The 24,563-nt window shown below is 44.5% G+C and overlaps 10 protein-coding genes across 10 annotated transcripts; 5 read left to right on the forward strand and 5 right to left on the reverse strand.

Annotated features, from left to right (window-relative positions):
• Positions 1–213: 213 nt before the first annotated feature.
• V1516DRAFT_489213 (uncharacterized protein) lies at positions 214–3,594 on the reverse strand. The gene is made up of 2 exons (XM_066919100.1): positions 3,082–3,594; positions 214–3,018 (listed from the first exon to the last, which is right to left on the reverse strand). The coding sequence occupies exons 1-2, from the start codon at positions 3,241–3,243 to the stop codon at positions 448–450; spliced, it is 2,733 nt and encodes a 910-aa protein (XP_066776368.1). The 5' UTR covers positions 3,244–3,594; the 3' UTR covers positions 214–447.
• A 351-nt stretch (positions 3,595–3,945) lies between these two features.
• V1516DRAFT_665650 (kinase-like domain-containing protein) lies at positions 3,946–5,694 on the reverse strand (the record flags this gene model as incomplete). Its single annotated transcript, XM_066920692.1, has 5 exons — positions 3,946–4,449; positions 4,499–4,642; positions 4,693–5,346; positions 5,398–5,533; positions 5,585–5,694. 5 exons carry the CDS (start codon positions 5,692–5,694, stop codon positions 3,946–3,948), a joined length of 1,548 nt encoding a protein of 515 aa, XP_066776369.1.
• A 273-nt stretch (positions 5,695–5,967) lies between these two features.
• V1516DRAFT_665651 (uncharacterized protein) lies at positions 5,968–6,910 on the forward strand (the record flags this gene model as incomplete). The annotated part of the gene is made up of 4 exons (XM_066920693.1): positions 5,968–6,043; positions 6,098–6,193; positions 6,242–6,349; positions 6,402–6,910. 4 exons carry the CDS (start codon positions 5,968–5,970, stop codon positions 6,908–6,910), a joined length of 789 nt encoding a protein of 262 aa, XP_066776370.1.
• A 1,592-nt stretch (positions 6,911–8,502) lies between these two features.
• V1516DRAFT_665652 (uncharacterized protein) lies at positions 8,503–9,339 on the reverse strand (the record flags this gene model as incomplete). Its single annotated transcript, XM_066920694.1, has 2 exons — positions 8,503–9,096; positions 9,151–9,339. 2 exons carry the CDS (start codon positions 9,337–9,339, stop codon positions 8,503–8,505), a joined length of 783 nt encoding a protein of 260 aa, XP_066776371.1.
• Positions 9,340–9,766: 427 nt separating this feature from the next.
• On the reverse strand, positions 9,767–12,633 carry V1516DRAFT_626890 (Pre-mRNA-splicing factor ATP-dependent RNA helicase-like protein cdc28; the record flags this gene model as incomplete). The annotated part of the gene is made up of 2 exons (XM_066919767.1): positions 9,767–11,083; positions 11,131–12,633. The coding sequence occupies 2 exons, from the start codon at positions 12,631–12,633 to the stop codon at positions 9,767–9,769; spliced, it is 2,820 nt and encodes a 939-aa protein (XP_066776372.1).
• A 303-nt stretch (positions 12,634–12,936) lies between these two features.
• Positions 12,937–14,450, forward strand: V1516DRAFT_679030 (Pantoate-beta-alanine ligase-domain-containing protein). The gene has a single exon (XM_066922842.1). It carries the CDS (start codon positions 13,169–13,171, stop codon positions 14,318–14,320), a length of 1,152 nt encoding a protein of 383 aa, XP_066776373.1. The 5' UTR covers positions 12,937–13,168; the 3' UTR covers positions 14,321–14,450.
• A 56-nt stretch (positions 14,451–14,506) lies between these two features.
• On the reverse strand, positions 14,507–16,226 carry V1516DRAFT_626832 (rab-GTPase-TBC domain-containing protein; the record flags this gene model as incomplete). Its single annotated transcript, XM_066919765.1, has 3 exons — positions 14,507–14,701; positions 14,753–15,101; positions 15,160–16,226. 3 exons carry the CDS (start codon positions 16,224–16,226, stop codon positions 14,507–14,509), a joined length of 1,611 nt encoding a protein of 536 aa, XP_066776374.1.
• Positions 16,227–18,001: 1,775 nt separating this feature from the next.
• Positions 18,002–18,804, forward strand: V1516DRAFT_686883 (uncharacterized protein; the record flags this gene model as incomplete). The annotated part of the gene is made up of 3 exons (XM_066923687.1): positions 18,002–18,423; positions 18,452–18,563; positions 18,628–18,804. 3 exons carry the CDS (start codon positions 18,002–18,004, stop codon positions 18,802–18,804), a joined length of 711 nt encoding a protein of 236 aa, XP_066776375.1.
• Positions 18,805–20,220: 1,416 nt separating this feature from the next.
• Positions 20,221–22,311, forward strand: V1516DRAFT_627060 (eukaryotic long-chain fatty acid CoA synthetase (LC-FACS); the record flags this gene model as incomplete). Its single annotated transcript, XM_066919776.1, has 1 exon — positions 20,221–22,311. One exon carries the CDS (start codon positions 20,221–20,223, stop codon positions 22,309–22,311), a length of 2,091 nt encoding a protein of 696 aa, XP_066776376.1.
• A 763-nt stretch (positions 22,312–23,074) lies between these two features.
• On the forward strand, positions 23,075–24,539 carry V1516DRAFT_679038 (uncharacterized protein). The gene is made up of 2 exons (XM_066922843.1): positions 23,075–23,579; positions 23,634–24,539. Exons 1-2 carry the CDS (start codon positions 23,191–23,193, stop codon positions 24,472–24,474), a joined length of 1,230 nt encoding a protein of 409 aa, XP_066776377.1. The 5' UTR covers positions 23,075–23,190; the 3' UTR covers positions 24,475–24,539.
• Positions 24,540–24,563: the final 24 nt, after the last annotated feature.

The following is a 24,563-nucleotide window of genomic DNA, read 5'->3' on the forward strand; positions in this document are numbered from 1 at the left end:
TCATCAATAAAAGCCATACACAACAGGAACTACCGGCACAGCTACAGGTACAGGGTCAACTGAAATGTGTATAATCACTTCTTCGTCCGAACAACAACAGCAACGTGCTTGTTCACGGCAGATTGCACATTCTTCGACTGAAGCAGTAGATATGAGTGCTTGGCCATTAGAATTAATGTCTCTGGACGTAGACGAATGACCAGAAATATGTCTCCTTCGGTGTGCTGCATACCGATTGGATCCTACAGATCCTGCAGATCTTACAGATCGCGCAGAAGGACGGGTAACAACTCTCAGTCCAGTTTGCGGGTTGTCTGCTGTTGCAGCATCATAGCTTGGTGGGTCATCAGGCTCAGTAACGTAGTAGTTTGTTGTCTGGAGTGACATTGCTGACTCAACAGGATCCTCTGTCACTTCCTCAACAACAGGACTACTACCCTCCGCTAGTCATTCGGTAGCTACTGTAGATACCAGTTCGGGCACCTCGCTGATCGGAGAGCTAATGGTTGCCTGTGACTCAGAATTATGGCGCTCCTCGTACTGCCGACTATCCTTTAAATCGGCTTCCAGTAGGTCGATTGCATCAACGATATCTCCTTTCGCTTGCTGAGCATAATAGATCGCAAGCGCCATATTATCTGATGAAATCAATTCTAACTCCACCAGATTCGTTGCACATGCTTTTTCGGCGTCCGTCGCTTCATTCTCAAGTCCAAGACGATTGATATCAGCCTTGTCCTGAGCATCCGGACTCAGAGCGCGCATCTCGATATAATTATTAGTTCGCGGTGGCATACTCGGCCGACCTCTCGCAGCTGCACTAGAGTTCGCCGCCTGGTTTGCGCTGCGGGCTGCTCTGATCCTTTGCGTCAATGACGACAAATCCTGACCAGTTACATATACGGGACCATGACCACGCTTACCAGACTCATTCTTCTCTCTTTGACGGCTGACTGAAGGTGTTGCAGATTTATACGATGGCGTATCGCTGTACACAGAGCTGCTACTCTGTCGACGATTGCCCACAAACTCGGAAACTTCCTCTGCGAAACCTCCAGTCTGCAAAATCTTAGCCGCAGAGGGTGGCATGCCTGGTGCATCTGCAAAGCTAGTCGTCCGGCTCAACGTGGGAGTAGCAAGTGGATCTTGACTCGGAGCGACATTCTCAATCTCGGCTTGCGCTCGCGGATGGTGACCTGCATAAACATTACTCGTCCGATCGCGGCTAGACGATCGAAGACGACGTTCTTCCTCACGTACCGCAAACCGCCCCCAGGAATAATCTTGCTGTGAACCTGCAGTGAATCCTCGACTCTGCCGCTCATTCTCTTCGTCGTTGTAATACATGGCCGCCTCAGCTTCCAAAGACTCATCCGCAATCTGCATTTCGCGAACTCCATCTACGAGCGTAGGCGCACTGTGTCCGTTGACAACGCTTGCAACTTCATCCCAAGCACTAGAAGACCCCAATTCTTCCGCAGCAGCTCGATCGATATACTGAGGTCTAGAAGTCGGCACACTTGATTCAGACATTGACATGTGCCAACTAACTGGACCAAATGTAGAAGCAGATTGAACACTTCCTGGTGCAGGAGGTGTAGAAGATACAGGCGGAGCGGAGGGTAGAACTGATGCAGCTAGCGGTTGCTCTATAGCCACACTAGGGCTCTCAAGAGCCTTTGCTGGGATTGAGCTCATAGAGCCAGTTCGCTGATAGCTACTGTTACCGCCACTGTTGGACCAAGGACCAGTAGCAAAAGTAGGCGAGACAGCGTCACCAGGCATTATTGGAATTTTTTGAGGTAATTGAGGTACATTAGATGGGATGATTGGAACACCTCTGATACCATTTCTCAGCGTAGATGTTTCATCGTCAGAACCAGTATCAAAATCATCCGTGAAATGAGTCTCCGATTGACTAGCAATTGTGGGAGTCGCCAGAGACTGATTTGAAATCTGAGTATCAGTGCGAGATGCGATTGTAGGTGTAATTATGCTAAAATTATCTAGAGTGACGGTCGCAACGCTGGACAAATTATCAGACACGGTCGCAATGCTAGATACAAGTGACGGGGGTGCGGATGGCGTAGGAGTTTCAGGACTAGCCGCCGATCTAGCTTTGGTAGTTGGTGTCAGAGAGTCGATTTGAGATGCGAAATCCGCATCTGTGCTAGCATCGCTTCGAGCTTCAGATCTGACAGAGTCTGGATGAGACTGTTGATAATCCTTATATTGATTGATAAATTGACGGAGAGAGTTCTGTAAACGATCTGTTGCGGCCTGGGTGTTATCGCGAGCAATGCGAACTGTTTCAGAAGAGGTGGACGTATTGCTGTTCGAATCTACCACAGATTTCGAGCCGTTTGTTAGGGTTGCAATCTGGCCAACTTGATCAGCAAAACTCTTAAGGCTTGACATAACTTGATCCATTGATTCCTCAGAAGTCTTGTTGCAAGATTCCGATGGCGAGGGGTGGACAGCAGCAAGATTTGCACTTAACTGACGCACAATCCGGCGTACTAAGACAGCGACATGATCCGGTAAATCAGGATCCATTTCAAACCGGGGTGTCGCGTGAGGAGAGGAAATATGTGCGGCATGCTGCAAATCTTGCATGGCACTACGGATACTTTCCACAATTGCTTCGGTAGGCGTTGAGCCAGATAACGAATCAGCAGCAGAATAAAGGCTACTGGTTTCTTCTCCAGTAACAAGATCCTGAGTCCGTGCAGGCCCAAGCGAATACAAACCATCGTCGTCACCTATATCCAAAGGGCGTTGGACAGTGACCTGGGCGGGACCGCTGCTATGGGCAGTGGATTTGGGCATCGATTCAACTGTATTAAGAATCGACTCGAAGGCCTCGATTAAATGTTCCGAAAACTCATCGGACTGTCTAGGCTTAATGAAAGACATATTTGCAGGCTCATGTTTGGAGAACTCTGCCACAGTCTCGTTGCTGGCCTGGGTTTCTGCGACTTCCTTGACACGCTCAGAGAGTTCCGAACTGGAGCCAACCTAAGTACAAAGTTAGAAAATGATGTATGTTCCCTCATGGCAATCGAAAACAGAATAACTCACAACAATACTATCACCATCTTCATCAACATATTCAAGAGCTGGGCCAGACGATTTGACAACGTCGTCGTAAGCTGCCAAAGACGCATAAACTGGCTGTGCTGATCCTGCCAACTTGATACGAACGGAATCTTGCGCGGCAGAATTGATAGGACCGCTAGTCATATTGTAATTGTTCAGAAGTTTTTTACTGCAGAAATTCGGATCACAGGCAATTATCTCAAAAATTCGTGTCAGATCGCTATCAAACGATTTAGCACGGGGAAACAAGCAGGCGAACAAGCAGTACTTGTGTTTCACTTAGTAGTTCTACTAAGTAGCGTTCATGAATCGGTCAAAATTACGAGTTCAACAGTGCTATATATCACCAAGCCCGCAATATGATAATATGTATATATATTTATATCGATGAAGATATTATATAACTAATATCGCATTAAATATAATGCTGAATTAATATCAACCGAATCATTGATAGAATGACTCGAGTGCCTTTTTACCCGGCCGCGAACTCCCAGAATGGGTAAGCAAGGCCGGAGGGCAGCCGAACAGTTGACAAGCCTGCAATGTTGCGATAACCCAGACCAGCCGGTCGGGATGAGGCGGACGTGATCAGACAGACGCGATTAGAACAGCGCGAAGACGAAAACGAAAGCCTAATCGATGACGTGGTTTATATTGAACGTGCCACTCTTCCTCCTTGTCTATCTATGTCTGTGACGTAGGCGGGGTCAAGCACTATTAGGCAAGACGGCCGGAGGAATAGTTAGAGATTACAAATAATCAACTGTAGATAGGCGCCTACTCGGCCTGGAATCGTGTCTGCCGTTTGCTATGATTCATTTCATTTATTCATTCCAGACTTCACTACTGCCTCCATTTCCACGGCTTACCAATATACATGGCTTTATCCATATCCACACCGTCTGGAATCGGAATTCCCAAAGTCTCCATATCACCCCAGAACAACGACGCCTTCTGGGAGGCGTAGTCAAGATAGTCGAACGGATCGGCTGCCATTATGTTTCCATCTTGGTTATTTCCCACAGCAGCATCAGCGCTTTTGCTCTCTGGTCCGGTCGCTTGTCCAATGTCAATAAACCCGTCCGCATCTTCTTCAGCCTCAGGCGGTAGAGTAGTAGAAATGATACCCCATAATGTCCACCCTAGACTGACTGCCGGACGCCAGATCAACACTTCTTTCAATAATTCATTGATATGAGCATCAATGGCTTCCATGTTCTCATACGAATCAATATTATGCGTCACGTAGCTCTCTACAAACCGGAAACAATCCTCGTCGCTTGGATATCGCTCGCTTCGCAAATCCTGCGGCCGTTTAGGGTCGTGATAGTCACACATCCATTCGCACTATGTCCTGTTAGTCGCAAGTAAAACCTATAACTCAGAAATAGCTTACAAAATGATTCACAATGTCATAGGCTCGCACATTTGGGCTCGCATATTCAAAGTCGATCACCACGAGCGTCTTGTGCTCGTTCACTGGCAGCAACAGTGGAGAACCGACCGGAGGATCTACTCTCAGAAGATTTCCATATTGTGTCTATACATTATTAGATTGGTAATTCTATAATATTTTCGGGATCCACCAACATCATTATGCGCAAATACTAGCTTTTTTCGCGCACCACTTGCACCTCCAGTCTGGATCTCTAGCCAGTCAATATATCGATATGCACCTTCAAGAAATGTATTCCAGTCAGCTCGAAGGATAGATTTTGAAGTCCAAGGCGGAGCAACTCCATTAGGATCCAGAGTTTGATATTTCGCAATCTGATCTAATTTCAAAAGAACATGTTTTGCGTCTGGAAGCCATTTGTTGAAGTTCTTCCATACACCAGGTCCAGCAATCCGTTCCTCAAGCGTGAGATCGATGCCATCGTGTAGTTCTCGCATTCGCTTAGCAATAACTGAACTAGTTTCTGGAATACGGATGTCCTCCTTCGTTAGCACTGTAGATTTTAAGTATTGTTCGAAACGCCCGTTCGTGAAGATGCCCAAAATCCGGGGTCCGATTTTTCGAGATGCAAGACGTTTCAAAAGAGCTAGTTCCGAGTCCCGATCTATAATCTGTGAAGTATTTGGTCCATACACTCGAAGTAGCAGCAGTGGCACATGGATAGGAGCCATCTGTGAACCAGGAAGCTTGGCTCCACCTTTACTGGCCAAGGTTTCCATTGGAACGTGAGGCAAGTTCCGATAACCTCCATGATGCAAATACTTTGGTGGAGGAGATACGCAATATACCTGAAAAAATGTTAATTATAAAATAAAAAGAATTCTGCTGAAAATCCATACCGCATTTGTAAGTGCACCTGAAATTCTAGTGATCGTTATCTGCGGTGCTTCTGTGAACGGTATCGCCCGCCATCTCGGTAGCTTCAAACGATGTATAAAGATAAGTACTTCTTTCTTAAACAAATCCATATGAACACTAATTCGTCAGCTCTCTCTGGGCTCTGCATGCTTGCAAGGTGAATCTCACCTGTTATCCAAAGTCGCTCTTATCGAGGGAACATCAAAGGTCGTCTCGTGATCGCTACCAGACTGACTGCCAGTACTGCGTCTACGAAGTAGCGGCATACTGTGCGACATCCTGCGAGAAGAAGCGTGTTCCATAGCATCACCTTTTGAATTTGTAATCAATATTCCAGTTAAAGGACAAATGTCTAAGCAAATCGAACAGATGCTTGAAGTGAACTTGAAGGCCCTGAGCCATGACGATGAGCAATGCACGTGCCAGGAGCCGAGTCACGTGGAATACTAGAAGTGAGGAAATTGAATTAGGGAAGAAATATATAAGTAGACAGGACAAACTATATTTGTAAATCTATTACTTGACTCTAATTCGCCGAGGAATTATTGAGGATGGCTGAAATTTCGAATGGGCGTGCTGTATTTGTGGGAAATATCCCATTTGACCAGACAGAAGAGCAGATCTTAGGTAAACATTCTTGATCGTCGTGCCAGGTGATTTGGACTGACGACTATTATTCAGAGATATTCCAATCAGTAGGACCTGTTGCACAATTCAGATTCGTTTTTGACAAAGATACTGGTCGGCCTAAAGGATATGCGTTTGTTGAATATCATGGTATGTCGTTCAGAAGTGCGGGCAATCACATTTATTTTAACGATCTAGATGCCGAGACAGCGGCATCAGCTGTTCGTAATTTGAACTACTATGATATTAATGGACGGCCAATCAGAGTAGATTTTTCGCACGAATCGTCGTTATCGGAAAAATCAGGTCAGAACGATTTGTCTGCTAAAGAGGTTGATAGCGTGACTAAACGATATAGAATCGATCGCATCCCAAATCCCGTCCGGCACTATACCTCCGCCTACTCTATCTACACCCGACGCGATTTCTCGGACACTATCTGCATTCACGCCTTCGCAGATGCTGAACATTTTGCAAGAATTAAAAGGACTTGTTGGACGAGATCCTGGAAAGGCTAGAGAATTACTGAATACCTCTCCACAGCTGTCGTATGCTGTAGTGCAAACAATGCTGCTGATGGGTCTGGTCGATGCGAAAGCAGTTGCGAATGCAGTCGATCAATCTCAGCTTGCCGCACAGAAACAGCAGCAGCAACAGCAGACGACCGTTCATCAACCTCCTATCGAAACCCCAGTTCCAGCTGGCGGATACTATGGCCAGGCTGCCGCGGTACCAGTAGACGCCCAGCGGGCTGCTTTGATAGCGCAAGTTAAAAATTTAAGTGACGAGCAGTTGGCAGCATTACCGGCTGGACAGAGAGCTCCTTTGGAAGCATTACGAGACAAGATTCGGAGAGGAGAATTTTAACCATCGAAGAGGAGTAATCTGTACAATAGAACAAAATAGAATCTGAATCTGCAGTTAATCGTTATATGAATTAAAAAATGCAGCTTGTCTAAGTCTGCGAGTGCAACTAACCCTACACTATTCAGAATAGTAAACTTAAGTACGCTCAGAAGTGCAGGTTGGGGACAACTGAATCTAGAAGTTCCATCAGATTGATTGCGAAAACTACCACAATCACTCTAAGATTAACCAACGATCCAGAAATTTACGAATACATTCTATGATAAAACACTCGATGATTCACTCAAGTTATTTGAGTGTCAAATTTTGCATCAATGCTATGCAAACACCCAGCAGGTCTGGATCTTCCATCGTTGACTGACGCAATTCAAAATGATTCGACACAATCACAATAGTGATTGGTAAATTTTCGCTTAATGAACTTTATTCTATACTTTATATAATCAATTCAGTTTTGCTATTGAACAAAGATACCCTGAGTTCACGCTTGATCCAAATACACTAATACACAAAAACATCGAGATCCCCGGTCATGAATGATTACGTAATAACATTGTCTAACCGAATATAGTAATTCTGGATCTGCGTGTTTGATGATCTTGCGTTACACAAACGTTACATTGCGTCTCCTGTCCCTCTGTCCTTGAAAGCATTCCTTGATTTTTTATCCAATCTCGTCTCAGATAACAACCAATAAGTTTACCGATCCACATATCTCCAAGATTCTGCGTCCAAAAATTACTCTCATATATTCTAGATGTGGCCTCGGAACAAGCTCAAGTCAATTCAATCCAGAATTCCCAGTCCATTGCAATGGTTTCCGGATCTCCAGTGCGTCAAATGTGGCAGACAGCTCACGCCAAACGAGCTGTTCTATTGCAGATATTGTAAATTTCTAATACGTTTTACTGACTGGCAAAGTTATATTAACTAAAGTAAATGTAGGTAGATGATCTTGAAATTTGCTATTCTGGAGGCGTTTGTGTATATATCTATCTATCGATCGCTCGGATCGTGCTTGCCAGATCTCTCCTGCTCGCATTAACTGAAGATCTCAGTACAAACTTGTATTATCTCTCGGCGTTTTACTTTACTTTGCTTTTATTTGCTTTGAGGTGCTTTGTATTGAAAGCAAAATTCATAACTCCAAAAGTCATTTCTGACGCCGGTTACTAGTGTATTAATCATAATATTTCTGTCGATTCCAAAAGAATTACTGATACTGTTCGAACTCCTGTGCTCCTGAACTTGCTTATCGCCAAAGATTAAAACATCCACTTTGTTAACCGTATTCCTATTAACAAAGTATCCAGATGTCTTTAATATTAAACATATTAGCAATGTCTATAGCACTGCTATTCAAAATACCACACCTCTAAATCCCACATCCGTTAGGGTCTCCCAGAACTGGTTGTATACACACAAACCCAATCCACGACTCAAGAACTGATCTTTCGCATCTGCCGAAATCTTACCAAAATCGCAGTATTTTCTAAATTTTTTTGGAAATAGAATATTGGCAAACACGTTAGAACGCGCCCTCTAACCCCTGGGTCACTAGGTCCTTGGGACTTTCGCGTATATTGTGCGGCTTATGACGACGTGGACGATGGCCCGGTAAATGAGTTTTGATCAAGTCGCCAGAGTTTTGAGCTGGCTTGCTGGTAATAATAATAAACTTGCTGGCGAGTAACTGACTCCCAACCGGTTGGTTTAAGGTCCTGCATTTCTTTGAATATTTCAATTGAGGTACGGATTGCAAGCCGATCTTGAATGAAGTCTAGTACTTCCTGCGAAAGTCGCCGGTCCTCATATGGCTCATGGTAGTTATGTCGGAAAATAACAGTCAGGGTCTTACGTCTAGCAGATATACTAAACGTGAGAAGACTCCTGCAGTCAAATCGCCTCATTCTTGTAACACCTCGCTTCTGCGCGGTTGATGGAGGTGCATGTTTATCGTCCTGACAACAATAGTACGTAAACATCAAGGCCGACCAGTTTGTGCCTTTATGGAAAAACCTGAAGCCACTGTCGCGCCAAATCATTGCCGCCAGGTCGCGGATCCCCGCATTAAAATTACTTCGGTCGACATACCCATCCTCACCAATTGTAAATCGAGCAGAAATATTAGCTGGCAGAGAATCGAGATCAAAGACTTTCCGCAAATTAATGACTGCCTTTTGAGTCTGAGAACTGTCAGAGAGGCCAATTGATGTGTCTTCAACGAGACCAAAACTTACCAAACGACTTCTCTGCGCAAGTTCATTCTCAAAGTCCGCCCAATTGTCATACTCCTGCTGCGTAGGCCTTTTCTCATGACGCCCGCACAGCTTTCTTGCCTTTCCAGATGGGAACGTACCAAAGTCTTGTGCTGGACGGTAGGTGCTGCAGGCCGAGCACCATAACTCGTCTATTTCTGCAGTTGTCATCATATGCCATATTCGGTCACAGTAGAAACATCAAAACCACCGCTAATCCTTCTTTCACTTTCGCATTCGCTTGATCATCGCCAAAACCACCAGACTAAATACCTTCTCCCCTGATCGCACTCAGTTCGTTCTCCAGAAACCCTATCTGTCTGACTCTAAACGCGCTCGAACCCATTTCAGCCGCTACACGTGACACTGACTCATACCAAATTGGCAGATTGCCTGCTTACTTATCCATAACCATAGAACTAAAAGAATCTCTGTTCGGTTTGGGATATCGTAATCCTGATCTAGAATGGCCCGGTAACATAAGCCAAACTCCATATCGTCTGAGTACATTCGTAAACGCTAAGCTAACTCAGGCATGAACCAATGTACTATAATTACTACGTCATTTTTAACACATGTTAAAGCTCCTCCCTCCGCTCTATGAAACTGCCGCTGACAAAGCTGTTTGCTTCTGCTTCTGCTTTACTTTCCGGTCTTCCTCAATTGCCTTCCTTCCTGCTGCCTCCAGCTCCTTGGATTTGTAGAAATGAGGTGATACTTCCAGTAACCACTGTGGCTGGATCTCCATTACATTACGCATAAACTCCCGGCTCGTAAGCACTAATTCATGATATAGAAGCCATCGAGGTCTTTTCTTCGCCATCACACTCGAAGGATGTATGTAGACTGTTTGGCCGGTTTTCACCGTTCGATAGCTGTCCCCACTCATCGTTAACCGCGCCGTATTTGCAAAAAAACCCGCGGTGATAGCCTTCTGAATGTTCTGCACTCCGCTATCGTTTGAACCTGCACTGGACAATTTCACGCCTACACGATCACAAAGTCTGGATAACTGTTCTCGAACGTCTCGTGCTCGAGTTAAACTCTTGATCTGAATGAAGTTCTCTTGTGCCCACACCGTTGAAAACTCTGTCTCGACCCATTGATTGTATATCTCAAGCAAAGACAGATGATCGCCCGCAGCACGAGTGAACGCTTCTCGAGCACGATCAGCAAGAATTTTCTTGTCCTTGGGTCTATAGAACAAAGCAGATGCTTCTCCGAGCATCGAAATAATAGACAAGACTTCTTCTACACATCCATATTTGTCACTTGCTATAATAGCTTTTGAGAACATTGGATCCGTCGGAAATTCAGCCATTTGTCGACCCAACTTCGTCAATTCACCTCGATTATTCAAAGCCCCTAGTGCATATAAATGTTCCAGCGATCGCGCAAGAGTATCTGTCGGAGGCGGATCCATAAAATCAAAGTTTAGCAAATCGTTTATGCCAAGTGACATGAGCAAAAGTACAACGCTACCTAAATTTGTTCGCAAAATTTCAGGAGTTGTGCTTTCCTGATGTTCGTTGTAATATGACCATTTAGTATATAAACGAAAGCATATTCCTGGTCCAACACGACCAGCTCGGCCAGCACGCTGATTAGCAGATGCTTGCGAACATTCAGTAACAACAAGAGATTCCATTCCTGTCCGCGGATTGTAAACATTCTCCTTGACTAATCCGGGATCAATAACGTACACTATGCCATCGATTGTGATTGATGTCTCGGCAATATTAGTCGCGAGAACAATTTTTCGGGCACCTTTAGGTGTGGGCTCAAAAATTTTCTGTTGTAGATCGGAAGGAAGATTGGCGTATATTGGACAAATGATCAACTCTTTAATTCGTTTCTTAAGTTGATGGCAAATTTCAGTCAGAGATTCCTGCATAGTCTCAATCTCGGCTTGTCCCTGCTAAAGTTAGAAAAAATATCATAATGAACAATTAGGAAACATACTGGAAGAAAAACCAAAACGTCACCAGGCTTACCAGCAACGTGGATCTGGAACACAGTGTTAATAGCAGCCTGAATAAAATTTGCCTCCGGTGCTGGCGCGTAATGAATATCGACAGGATATCGGCGACCAGGGATCTCAAAAATGGGAGCATCATCAAAAAATTCGGAGAATTTCTGTGCATCCATAGTCGCAGATGAAATCAGCAATCGTAGATCTTTTCTGTATCGGGCGATATCCTTTAAGAGTCCAAATAAAATATCAGTATGTAAAGTACGCTCATGTGCTTCATCTATCATCAATGCCGAGTATCCTGAAAGTTCAGGATCAGTAAGGAACTCTCGAAGAAGCATTCCATCAGTCATGTACTTGAGGATGGTTTTCTCCGAAGTCTTGTCCTCAAAACGGATCGAGTATCCAACTTCATTGCCAATTTTTACTCCCATTTCTTCAGCTACGCGCTGAGCGACTGCCATAGCGGCGACTCGACGCGGCTGAGTACAGCCAACTTTTTTCCCATCTTTTGTGTAGCCCGCCTCGTGCAGATACTGAGGTAGCTGTGTCGTTTTTCCTGAGCCCGTCTCACCCACAATAATTAAAATTTGATATTCGTTAAAAGCATCAATTAAATCTTGTCGATACTGATAGATAGGGAGTGCCTTTCGAGTCTGCTCCATTGTGGTTGCATGTAATTCAGCTTGTTGCAGCTCCTCGTTCAGTTTTTGCTGTTCAAGACTAACCTGCTCGGAAGCTTCAAGTATAAAATTGATTTTGTGGTCTTCATCTTCAACAAAGTCATAAGATACTTCTTCCTGTTCTTCTTCAGAACGCCGATTTTTCTTTGCAAGCGCGTGCTTCACTTGCTCGTCCTCCCATTGGCCCTCGTCAGTGATGACTTTTCGCTTGCGATTCGAGTCCGCTTCAATGTATCGCTTAAACATAAGATCCTTTTTCCGTTTCATGTCCAATTTTCCCTTTTCCGTGATGTAGTCATCCAACATTTGATATCCTTGATAGCTAGTATCGATATCCATACGTTCCTCGGCAATTCGCAGCAGCTCCTTGCTTTTCTGCATCTCTGCTCTCTGAGAGGAAGATAAGCGCATGCTTTTAGCCAAAATCTCATCATCTTTTACTTGTGCTCGAAGCTCTTCTAACTTTTTAATTTCACGTTCCTTTAGGTACACCTCTCTAGACCGAATTCTCATCTCTGGCAGAATCTCATCACGGGCTTTGGAATCATTGGCTAACTTTCTTCTTCGGCTAGCTTCTGCCCCTTCGCTATGACCGTTGCGGTCGGTCTTTTCATTATCTCGCTCAATCATTTTTCGAGCAAACTCGTCGCGCTCTTTGATATCCCTCTCGACTGATTCCTCATCTTCATCATTCTCAATTTGTTCGTTGTTTAATAGTTGACCTGGAGAGTCGTCTCCGCGCGAAGACGGCCGATCACGACGCCTATCTGAACTTTCATCATCTCTCGACGATCTAGACTGAGCAGACATTTATGGATTGTTAGGTTATCTCTCAAGTAGGTATTCCCCAAATTCAAGAAACTTCAGTATGTAAATATCAGCGAGAACTTCACTAGTCTAGTATACTTTGTGGCAATCTTTTGTCCCAGTCCTTTCAATCATAACTATGGGTTTTGTAACAGCACTCAGCCAGGGGCAGCTCTGACATATCTCCTGCATAAATGCAAAATGACGTTTTAATTAAGTAGACCGTACCCGAAGACTTGCTGATTCTGGCCACAAACTCGTGCCGGTACGGGCTTCACGCTTGAAGAATCCGTCATAGTGGCGGCGCAAACCCATAAATAATCGTCGGATCTTCAATAGTCCTATTGAATTTATAGTATTATGCGCGCGTGCAAGATTTTGCTGGTTGTTGCTTGTTAGTGTTTGCAAGTGCTCGGTAACGTATTGATTATTTTAATCGTGTTCGTTTTCTGGAAAATCATCTTTTCCTTGAATTGTATTCTAGTTCTTCCTGTTCACTACGAGTCTCTGGAATCCCAACTCAACTGAACGAAAGAACATGGCCACTATCTTAGGTCCAATTCGAGCAACTCAACGATTTGTCACTGCATTTTCATTCACCTCTTCGTCTATGTCTGCAACTTCAATAAGAACCATGTCGACTGCAAATGCACATGCAGAACAACCAGTGTATCGACCACTTGTATTCCGAACGAAAGCTGAGGTTCGAGCCTGGAGAAACGAGCAGACCAGATCCGGCAAATCCGTGGGCTTTGTCCCGACCATGGGGGCGCTTCATGATGGGCATGTTTCGCTTGTTCAATCGTCTCTTCGAATGAATGACCGGACAATTGTCTCGATATTCGTGAATCCGTCGCAGTTTGCGCCGTCAGAAGATTTAGCTTCATATCCTCGTACGTTTGAAGCGGATCTTGATTTGTTGTCGAGGTTGTATTGCGATATCGGTCCCTTGAAAGAAGCCGCAAGGACAGGGGATGCTTTAACAATGTCTAAAGCCACGGCAGCTTTGTCAGGTGCATCAGGTGCCTCGCCTGACGTTTCTTCCGAAAATGTGACCCAGGTGGATGCAGTTTTTGTACCCACTGTTGATGAAATGTATCCTTCTGGAATCCCACTTGAACGAAATCAGCAGACAGGTGCATTTGTTTCTGTTGAAGGACTTTCATCCGTCCTTGAAGGTGCTGTGCGGCCCCAATTTTTCCGAGGTGTGGCTACTGTAGTCACAAAGCTGTTAAACATCGTGAATCCAACGCGAGTTTACTTTGGTCAAAAAGATGTCCAGCAAACTGTAGTCATCAAGCGAATGGTATCCGATTTATGCTATGACATTGCAGTCATCATAGTTCCCACCAAGCGAGCACAGTCGGGATTAGCATTAAGTTCTCGAAACGCTTATCTATCGGAGCAGACTCAAGCAGATGCGGTAGCAATCTACAAAGGGTTAGCTGCAGCAGAACAAATTTTTCGCAAAGACACTCGGGTCTCGACGATTGTATCTGCAATTGAATCTTCGATCACGACGAAATTTCCTAAGGAAGATATAGAGTACATTACAGTAAGCGACCCTATAACGCTTGAAGAGATCAAAGATAAAATACTTCCTCTACGTGGCGCGATTGTCAGCTTGGCTGTACGAGTACCTAATAATTTTGGCAAGAAAACTCGACTTATTGACAACATCATTTTATGATTAATAAACCTTATAGACAATGGCATTATCAACTTATCTTACTACCAGAGAAATCTCTGTACATACAGCCGTATCAACTATCATCCCAAAATTAAATTAATTTTTTGCCAAAAAAAAGCTACTAACACACAATCATAATGCATATGATACAAAAAATTTCAAACTCCGTTTAAATGTATATATATACTAATTTGTAGACTCTTCGTCATCCAGAGAACGACTTGATGCGAAATAATCATCATCCGCAGTCAACGATAACATATTTGAAGATCCCATTCGTAATAGTTGCTTACCGCGGTCGAAATTCGTAGTAGGGGAATATAATTTTCCTGAAGTGGCACTGAAGCGTTTGTAGGAAGCACGTTTATTCGGAGCCCGCGGCTTCGGCGTCAAAATTGAGTCCGACCGAGAAAATAATCCAGAGGATTCAACAGTATCAATGTCTTGAGTTGACACTTTACCTGACTCGGCTGCAGCGGCAGCTGCAGCCTCGCGAGCGGCTTCTAACCCATATTCATGTTCATTTGCGCCTGCACTATTCAAAGTTTTGCGTCTATTCGCAACATACCGTCGACGCAAGTCGATTTCCTCTTGCGAAACATGACCGAATCCATTGTGCCGACGAAAGCATGACTCCATCAGCGCATTTGCATCTATTAGTTGTTTCGGAATCGTCTGCACTACTTGGAAAATCTCCATCAGATCCCGAACTCCTTCTATCTGAGGTTCGCCAATTTTGAGAATTGTTAAAGCAATCCGGAAAAATACCTTTGATCCCTCGCTATTAGATAATTAGTAAATAATTGATTCTTAAACTTTGCAAAATCAAGCCAGCTTACTAGAAAAAGCTGTCCCAGACTCGAACAACACTTTCGATAGGTAATACACCAATGAATCCACTCATAAACCATGCAGCTGTGCACAAGGTAATAGGCGGCAACCGAACAACCATATCGTCACGTTGACTACCGTCTAAACCGGCACCAATACGTTTCCATATTTTAGGCAATGATTCCTGTATACACATCATCAAAACACCCTGATCTATATTGGCGCCTTCCAAATTGATCTCATGGACACCAGGCAGATACTTTTGAGTAATCAACACGAGCATCCAGAATGCTTTCTCTTCATCAAGAAAAAGAAGAAGTAATCCGGCAATAAAGTTCAAAGATTGGCAGTAACCGGTCTTGGGAACATAAAGAGAAAATGCCAATAGTACACGGCGAAGGGCTTGGACAATTGGCGTTTCATGAACACCCGAAGATCGTCGACTGAAGTTACTCTTTGCCGACTCACTCTGCGCAGGTTCTGAAAGAGATGATACAGAGTCCGAAGGCGACGCAGGTTTAGCAGCAGACTGAGTTTGGTTCCTAAAATGGATATTGTCCGGAAATGTCCGATGCAGGTCTCGCTCGATGATTTCGGAATCAGGAGGCGGTTGCTCAAGTCCCTGACGCCAAAGCTTCTCATAAAGTCCATTATTCTCATTGACATATTCATGACCTCGCGCATAGAAAAACCACATAGCACCTCTCCACTCAACTGGAACACCCTTGCGAATGTATCTCTTTGTCTTCTTCGAACGAGGAGGAAACGTGATCGGTACACCGTCTTGGCCGACTTCTATACCGCACTCACGGATGTAAGCTTCCCACTTTCTTCGTCGAATCTGTAAATAAATATTGTACTTTGCTGACCATTCCTCATAGATCTGTGTACTAACATATTGTAACTGTCTACGGAATCCATACCGGTCTCTGACTTCAGGGGACTCTGAAGTTGTGCCTGACGCAGATCCAGCTATCGATGACTTCAGCGGTAACATATTTGTACTATTAAAAGTAGAGTCAAATGCAGCTCGACGAATAGGGGAACCAGAAAAGTATGGTAATCTTCCATTCATATACTGATGTACTGTAATAGATGTACTCAGTCGGAGACCTGTTCGACTATTAACTGAACTAGGCACGTCATCAACATAATCTAATTCTGAAGTTTCGCTTTGCTGAAACGAACTCGTTCGTTGAAATATCCCAAATTTATCCAATGAGGGCATCCTCCTGTCAAATGGTTCGAATCCCGATAAAGAGGATGCAGTTGTCGAAGTTGGTTGTTCGTCATCGCTTATACGCATACTCAATAAATCGGGAGCACTTCGACGGCGGTCACTGGGAAAATAGCAAGGATAAACATCAGATACTGCTGCAGGCGAAGGTTGTTGATCGTCGTGCTGAGTCGTCATTGACGAATTCACAGGAGACTCACCGGGAGAGAAAAAGAAAAAAGGCTGAGAAGCTGATAAGATGGATGGAGTACAAGGAGGCGGCGACTGAGTCGTTTCGTGCTCTGTAGGTGCCGGAGACTGGCGCTGGCTCATACGTGCCTGCGCTATATAGCTATGACCCTGATGACGGCGATGATGTTGGTGTGGCTTACGCTCAAATGTAGTACCCTCCACCGAATCTGTCGCCAATTCTCCAATTATCCTATCCATTTTGCTATTATCAGGAATAGGTTGTGTCTGCTGAGGTCGACGATGATGTCGTGTAGGAGGTACTATGCCATTAGAATTGGAACTCGTCCCTGAAACTGGGGAAAACGAAGAAGATAGCATAGGATATGACGGAGAAGAATTTGTGCTAGACAAATGAGTCGACGACAAAGATTGAGCGGGGAATACGTTTCTGTGTGAATATTGAAAAGACCGCAAGTCAGCATCTTGACTTGGAAGACTCCTTCCATACAGCGATGACTGAGAAGAACAGGGCGAATTGGGTATTGAGGTTGATGCGAACGGCGGCAAGAACGGATACGATTGAGACTGCGGGGAGTGTGACCTCGAACCATTGGAAAGTGCAGAGGAGTACATTATTAAATCCAGATTCTAGCCCGCAGGTTGCTAATAGTGCGGTTCCGCCGGGCCCCAGGACGGAGTCCGCAAAGATGTACAATTATATATCCAAGCGCTAGTGGCGAGAGCAGGGAGTGCCACTAGCAAAATTAAATGAAATAAATATAGAAATCAATAATCGAGTCGACTGAAGGTCATATCGCAATCGGATTTTCGTAGGACGTGAGCGACTCTTTCGACACAGAAACAGAGAACCGTGAGTAGAGTGAACTGCACTGCTACTCGGTCATGCGTTCATATTATGAGCACTAGCTGGGCCACGAGAAAGTCTATCGATAGAAGATAGCCAGCTTAGCAGTGTTATGAATATCGCGCACCTAAATAACAGGAACGCAATAGAAACCCGTAAGAAATCGCAACGCAAAACCAAAACAGCACCAGCACCAGTAGCACCAGCACCAGCAGGGGAACAGTGTACTTGGTCAAAGTAGAGTGTTTCCAAACCTTACTAAACTATACATTGGGATTTCCGCGATAGGCTCACTGATCCCAAGTAACGATCAAAACATGATGACTGAGCCCGGCCCGATTAGACCAGCCCTAAGCTCCCACGCTATATTGGAAACTGATTGCGCTAGATGCTTTATCACGTGACTTAACAATAACATTTATGAAGTGAGGATCGGCGGATTAATGATAGCAAGGCTGGAAGCTGGCAGCTGAAGTGGGATCAGACATTCATGAGCGATACGCGGCGAATCTATCGTTAGCCAATCGCCAGCCATACTCTCACGCATACGTATCGAAAAATTGGCGCCGTGGAGGACATGTCGGGCTACGAATCTGTGATATTTATAGCGCGTGAGGTCTACGTGTTTCTGATTCCTCCCGTTCGGGAGTCAGCTGGATATCGGGCTAAATCTTGGAAGGTTGATGAACCGCTGTGGACCGGCCGACTGCGCATGATAGAGACCGCGTTGGATGCAGACGGAGCGTCCGGAAACATGAAGTGCGAAGTGAGGCTGGAGAACAACGATACGGGCGAACTGTTTGCAACTGCGCCGTACAAGGGTGCAACCGGGGTTGGAGTTGAACAGGTGATCGATTCGAGCCGATTTTTTGTCCTGAAGGTCGTAGAAGGCGACAGACATGCTTATCTCGGAATGGGATTTAAAGACAGAAGCGAGTCGTTTGATTTTAACATTGCACTACAAGAACACAGAAGGCAAGATTGGCTGTATATCTCTAGGTGAGACTGCTTTGGCTAACCAAATCAGACATTGCAATCAGGATGAAAGCAAGGAGAAGGAAGCTCGGCACAAGGATATTGCTCGCAAAACACAAGATTACTCGCTAAAACAGGGTCAGACCATTGTTCTTTCATTTGGGGTATGCATTCATGCACGGTTAATCCTACGCATTTTTCGCTAACGTATCTACGTAACAATTGCAGCAGCAGCAATCGGCTCCACAGAAGAAGTCGCGACCTTCAGTCAAAGAGGACGCTTCTAGTAATCAATTCTCCGGAATTTTACCACCGCCGCCCTCTGCTGCAGAGGTCAGAGAGCGGCAACAAACCACAAAGACGGTAGTGGCTCATGACGAAGACGATTTTGGCGACTTTGCGTGATATTGCGACAACTACAGTGACACGAACTTGGTATTTGTATATATAGCTGTACGAATAATGCAGATGGTGAGAACGAGATACTTCGTCACCTTGGGATCATCGGCTTCGACATGCCCTTACTTCGTACCAGCGATCAGTGCAATTTGACCATTGTGTGATTTTCTCATTCAGCAAGAGAACACCAGTCCTTGACAAAATTAAACGCAACGAAACATGAGGTCGAGTCTAGCGTCCATTCCACGCCATTCCAAAGTTTACTAACTCTTGTAGAGCGATTTGTTGCACAACGTAGCACAAAGGCTGTACGCTCGCTGACCCTTCGCTTGTCTATATAACAATCGATGAGGACGCAGCCATGCCCAACTAAACCTTGATCGAAGTTCAGCAACCGGTCTCGTGCAAATCTGGATTGTTCACCATCGAAATGTCAAGATAGCTGTCCCAATGTCCACGTGATTCTTAGACAATCCTCGCTTAGAGTGAACCCCAACAAACAGGGAGCCCCAACGGGGAGGGGTTTGGAAGACTACAGGCAGGCGGTAAACAGATAGATGGGTCTGCTAACGCTGTGAATCTTCGTTGGATTATGACGACAGTTTGTTTCGGTGCAGCAGGCATGTCAAAGGCTGCATTTGGAGACTCCACAGAGAAGCTGTGCGCCAATTCCAATTCTCTCAGCTGACTGAGGGGGGGGGGCTGCGCACAAAGACTGCTAAGAAGCTATTATTTCTTTGCCAGGCTGGCTACAACTCGACCACATGAGATCTTCTCTGGACTTCTCTCGTATAAAGCTGCTCTTTTCTCCACTAAAAATTTAATAACTAAACCGCATTTTCTCATAGCTAGCAGCTCTTTCCTGTTAAGATACTGGCCATCGTCGTCATCATAAATTTCTAGGGTCGCGGGCATTCTTTTCTCCGCCTACATTGTATTGGGGAATATTTTACCCGCTCTATCATCTGGTTGATCCGCGTTTCAGGATCCAAAACATCCGCCGATCGACTTCCATCACCATCAGCATCATCGATCGTTCCTCGTTCCCGAGCCCCACCTAGTGTGTCAGCCGGATGGAGTTTTAGCTTTTCCCATACAGATTTCATCTTTCCTCTCTCAGTTTCCGATTTGACCTTAGATTGTTTCCCTGACTCTCCTCGGCTATACAGATTTTGGTCATCGTCGACCTTTTCTCACTCTTCAGCTGATTATTTCATATTCTCATCTCCATTTCTATTTCCCTCTATTCATCGGCCTACTTCTTACTAGTTATATCCTATATTTTTCCTCTAATAGTTTGGTATTCCGTCATACATTTTGCTCGGCAGACCTGACATTGCCAATATTTGATCTACATCGCCGGTCGTCCGCTGAGATTCAATTCCAACATCACCCTCATTCACCTTATCTCACTCACATACCATGGCTCCTGTCATTGTCCCCAGTGACGCTCATCATCCAGCGGTTCTCCACTCCTCACCTCCATACACGGTGGAATGTGGTCCTGCCGCGTCGCCTAATGAGACGCCTATTCGAAGATCTGTTCTCGCGAACAAGCCTGGAACCCCTCTTAAGATGAAGCCTCGAGACGACATCAGCACGACATGGGAACTTATTAATTTTATTGCTAAGCGCTATGGTGATAAACCATGTCTTGGCTCGCGCAAATTAATCAAACTTCACGAAGAGACAAAGCTTGTCAAGAAAATTGTTGATGGAAAAGAGACCTCAGTTCCGAAAAAATGGAATTATTACGAAATGTCGCCCTACACATATATTTCGTACAAGGAGCTTCTCGAGCAGGTTACCGTTTTCGGATCTGGGCTCAAGTCTATTGGCGTCACTCTTCTTGAGATGTACGCTTCCACATCTGCTAACTGGATTACCTTAGCTCAGGCCGCTGCTTCTCAAAGCATTCCAATTGCGACTGCTTATGACACTCTTGGCGAAGAGGGTCTTACGCACTCACTGGTTGAGACTGAAGCTAATGCTATTTTCATCGATGGTGTTCTTTTGAAGTCTCTTATCCGTCCACTTGCCAAAGCTACTTTGGTTACGACTGTCATCTACCGCGACTCTTTGGCTGATGTAGATTTAGCTGCCTTTAAGGAGGCACACCCCTCGGTTACTTTGCTGTCTGTCGATGAACTCTACGAGAAGGGTAAGGAGGCGGAAATTGCTCCGAACCCGTTACAACCGGAAGATGTTTCATGCATTATGTATACTTCTGGCAGCACTGGTACTCCCAAGGGTGTAGTGATTCTCCAGAAGAATATCATTGCTGCCGTTTCTGGTATCGATGGTGCGATTGAAGGAGCAGTCAACGAATATGATTATCTTCTTACTTATCTCCCTCTTGCTCATATTCTCGAATTTGTATTTGAGCTTGGATGTCTTTACTGGGGTGGCACTTTAGGATACGGTACCGTGAAGACGATTTCTGATGCATCTATGCGTAATTGCCGCGGAGATATCGCTGAATTCAGACCCACGGTTATGGTTGGTGTTCCTGCTGTGTGGGAAAGTGTTCGTAAAGGAATTATCGCCAAAGTTCATGCCGCCGGAAAAGTGAAGTCAGGCATGTTCTGGGGTGCCTATCACGCGAAAGGATTTTTGCAGCACTGGCGTATACCCGGTTCTGGGGTTCTGGATGCAGCTGTCTTTAAGAAAGTCAAAGAAGCTACTGGTGGTCGTTTACGTCTTGTTATGAACGGTGGTGCTTCGATTTCGCGGGACACTCAAGGTTTTATTCAAAGTGTAATTGCACCTATGGTTCTAGGATATGGTATGACTGAAACCTGTGCTATGGGATTTCTTATGTCTCCTCATCAAGTCACTCTCGGTACAATTGGAGCTCCTGTTACTTCGGTTGAGATCAAACTTATTGATGTTCCTGAAAATGGTTATTTGGCCAAGAATAACCCTCCTCAAGGCGAGGTTCTTATTCGAGGTGGCCCTGTCACACCACGTTATTTCAAGAATGAGGAAGAGACCAAGGCTTCAAGAACAGATGATGGTTGGTTTCTTACGGGAGATATTGGTGAATGGACGCCTGAGGGACATCTACGTTTAATTGATCGTAAAAAGAACTTGGTGAAGACTTTGAATGGCGAATATATTGCTCTTGAGAAGCTCGAGTCAATATATCGCACCTCCAATATTGTTGCCAATATTTGTGTCTATGCCGATCCTGATCATGTTAAGCCAATTGCTATTGTCGTTCCAGCTGAGCCTGCCTTGATCAAGCTCGCCAAAGAGAAGGGAATTACTGGTAAAGAGTTTGGCCATTTAGTGCATGACTCGGTTGTCGAACGTGCTGTTTTGGCTTCGCTACTTGATTCCGGTCGTAAGGGAGGTCTTGCGGGAATTGAACTTATCTGTGGAGTCGTACTTGTCGATGAGGAGTGGACCGCTCAGAACGGTTTCTTAACGGCTGCTCAAAAACTCCAGCGACGTAAGATTGTCGATGCTAACCACAAGCATATCCATAAGGTTTATAAGGAGAGCGAGTAAGCGAGCTTTCTTGCTTTTTATTTGATTAACTGTGTCTTGTTTCAAAGTTTATTATTGAACCTGCAACAATATATTTCAAACGAAAGAACAGAAATTGCAAAAAAACTGAATATTGAGTTTATTGGGATTAGATAATGTTTTGTATTTGGAGCGCTCTAAGCTATAATAAGTGCGTAATAGTGTTGTTTTCTGCGTGGTGGTATTTTAATTTTCCTTTGTACTATTCTCGAATTCGAGTTATTATTTTAATTTACGACGAATAATAAGGCGAATTGATTCTTGTCTTTGTTTGTGCTACTTTTCTTGTTAGGCTTCTCTTTGTATCGGTGGCATTTTCTATTTACTATTGTTTATTTTATATATAATTTATATTTTCTGTGTAATAGATTAATAAATGAATTTGTACGGACTCAAGTGACGTGCAGTTTAATTATATAATATTTTCAACGAATAGTGCAATTATGGTTTGCTATGTTCTGAAGGCTTGGACAATATGGTATTTTGAGTAAGTGTGTTGTGGGATGGACGAGACTACTTTCTACCGATTTTAACATTCACTACTGTTAATGAATATCTAATTATACCGTAATATAAATAATATAATATTTGGCAATAATTCAGTGTTGTGGTAAGGTGCAGCTCAGATTAGAAACCGAAAGTAAGAAAAGCGCGTGAATTGGCAATACTCGTGCGGCTGTGCGCGTTACCCCCTTGACGCGTTCGGACGCGTTAACTCGCCCGTCTCGTCTCCTTAATTGAATGGGAACTTTTCAAGCATTGTATTGAGTCGCGAGAGCAGGTGAGTATTTAGGCTTGACGAGGGTTGCAGGGACCCTTATCATATCATGAAGATATAATTTGAAGCGGATAGACTAAAATATGGATTTCCGAGCCACTTTCCAAGAAAACCAACAAGAAAATCAGCCATTCAAGAGGAAATCCAAGCGGGTTCGATCGGCGCTTATTGAAGAAGACGACTTTCCGGAGACATTATTTTCATACAGTTTTCGAGCAATCAAGAGACGCGCCACTACTGCCGAAAATGGATTAAAAACAGGAGCATTCAGTACTGAAATTACCAACGAACTACCTCAGGTAGTTGACTTATCAACACCAGAACGGATTACTCTAGATGACGAGATTGGTGATTTGCAAAAGACATTCAACGCACTGGATATTGAATTGTGGATGGTTTATTCAGGGGATACTATAGGAGCCACGACGTCGTTCAAGACAGTCCGCAATAGTGTCGAGCAGACCAGTCAGAGGTAAATATGAGCGTTCCAAAACCATAACAGGAATCTAATGATATTATCGACTAGATCTTGCGGTCTCGAGCAGTTGCGGAAAATACTTTTCATTTGGCCGTCGGCATATCTGTTGACAAGGAAACGGTCTGGTAGTGATTTTCTGATTGAGTTTTATCCTGATCATGATCAAATCCAATCTCCCGAGTTTCTAACACACCGGAAATCAACATTTCTCAAGTCTTGCGAAATATGGCTGCTGTCAGTTGATCGTATGATTTCGAAACCCAGATCAATTCCAATGGCGGGGTTGCCAGCACGTCCTCTTTCGCAAGGACAGAAAAAGGCGTGTGAAATAGCATCTGTACTTGCAAAAGATGCTGCGCAAATTAAACTGCTACTTCGGTCTGAACCCAAACGCAGAGATCTCAGCATGGAAAACGCAACTAAAAGTATTTCAGAGCGGCAATCGAGTCTACTTGACCGCATACGTGCTAAACAAGCTGCCGCAGAAGCAGCCAAACAAGCGTCAAACCAGATTACACCTGAAAATTTAGCAAAATCTCGTGCGATCTCTCGATCGTACTGTATGACCTCGGGCAATCTGATCGATGTGTTGCTTCATATTAGTCGTACGGCCAGATCTCAAGGAACCAGCTTACCCATGCGTAAGCTTGTACAAACATTGAGAGATAAAAGTGCTGTGCATTCTACTGATAGCACACCTATGATTTCTGCCGAAGATGCGCAGGAAAGTATCCGGATTACTGCGGAAATCGTGCCGAGTTTGTGTCAAATTGTCGAGGTCGGTCAGATAGTTTGTGTGCGGTTTCCGGCGAACGTCGTTGCCCTGGATCGCGCTGAAATAGTCTGTCGTCTGGAAAGAGCGAAGAAGAAATTACTTCTCGTTCAGTAGCGTAAATACGTAATGGTGCATTATAAGGTCGGTCTAATTTGTAATAAATATTATCTGGTTTTCGTACAACGACTTGTAGTAGCAACGAA

This window comes from Lipomyces oligophaga, assembly GCF_038497815.1.
Source record: "Lipomyces oligophaga strain CBS 7107 unplaced genomic scaffold V1516scaffold_6, whole genome shotgun sequence".
Taxonomy (NCBI): Eukaryota; Fungi; Ascomycota; class Lipomycetes; order Lipomycetales; family Lipomycetaceae; genus Lipomyces; species [Lipomyces] oligophaga.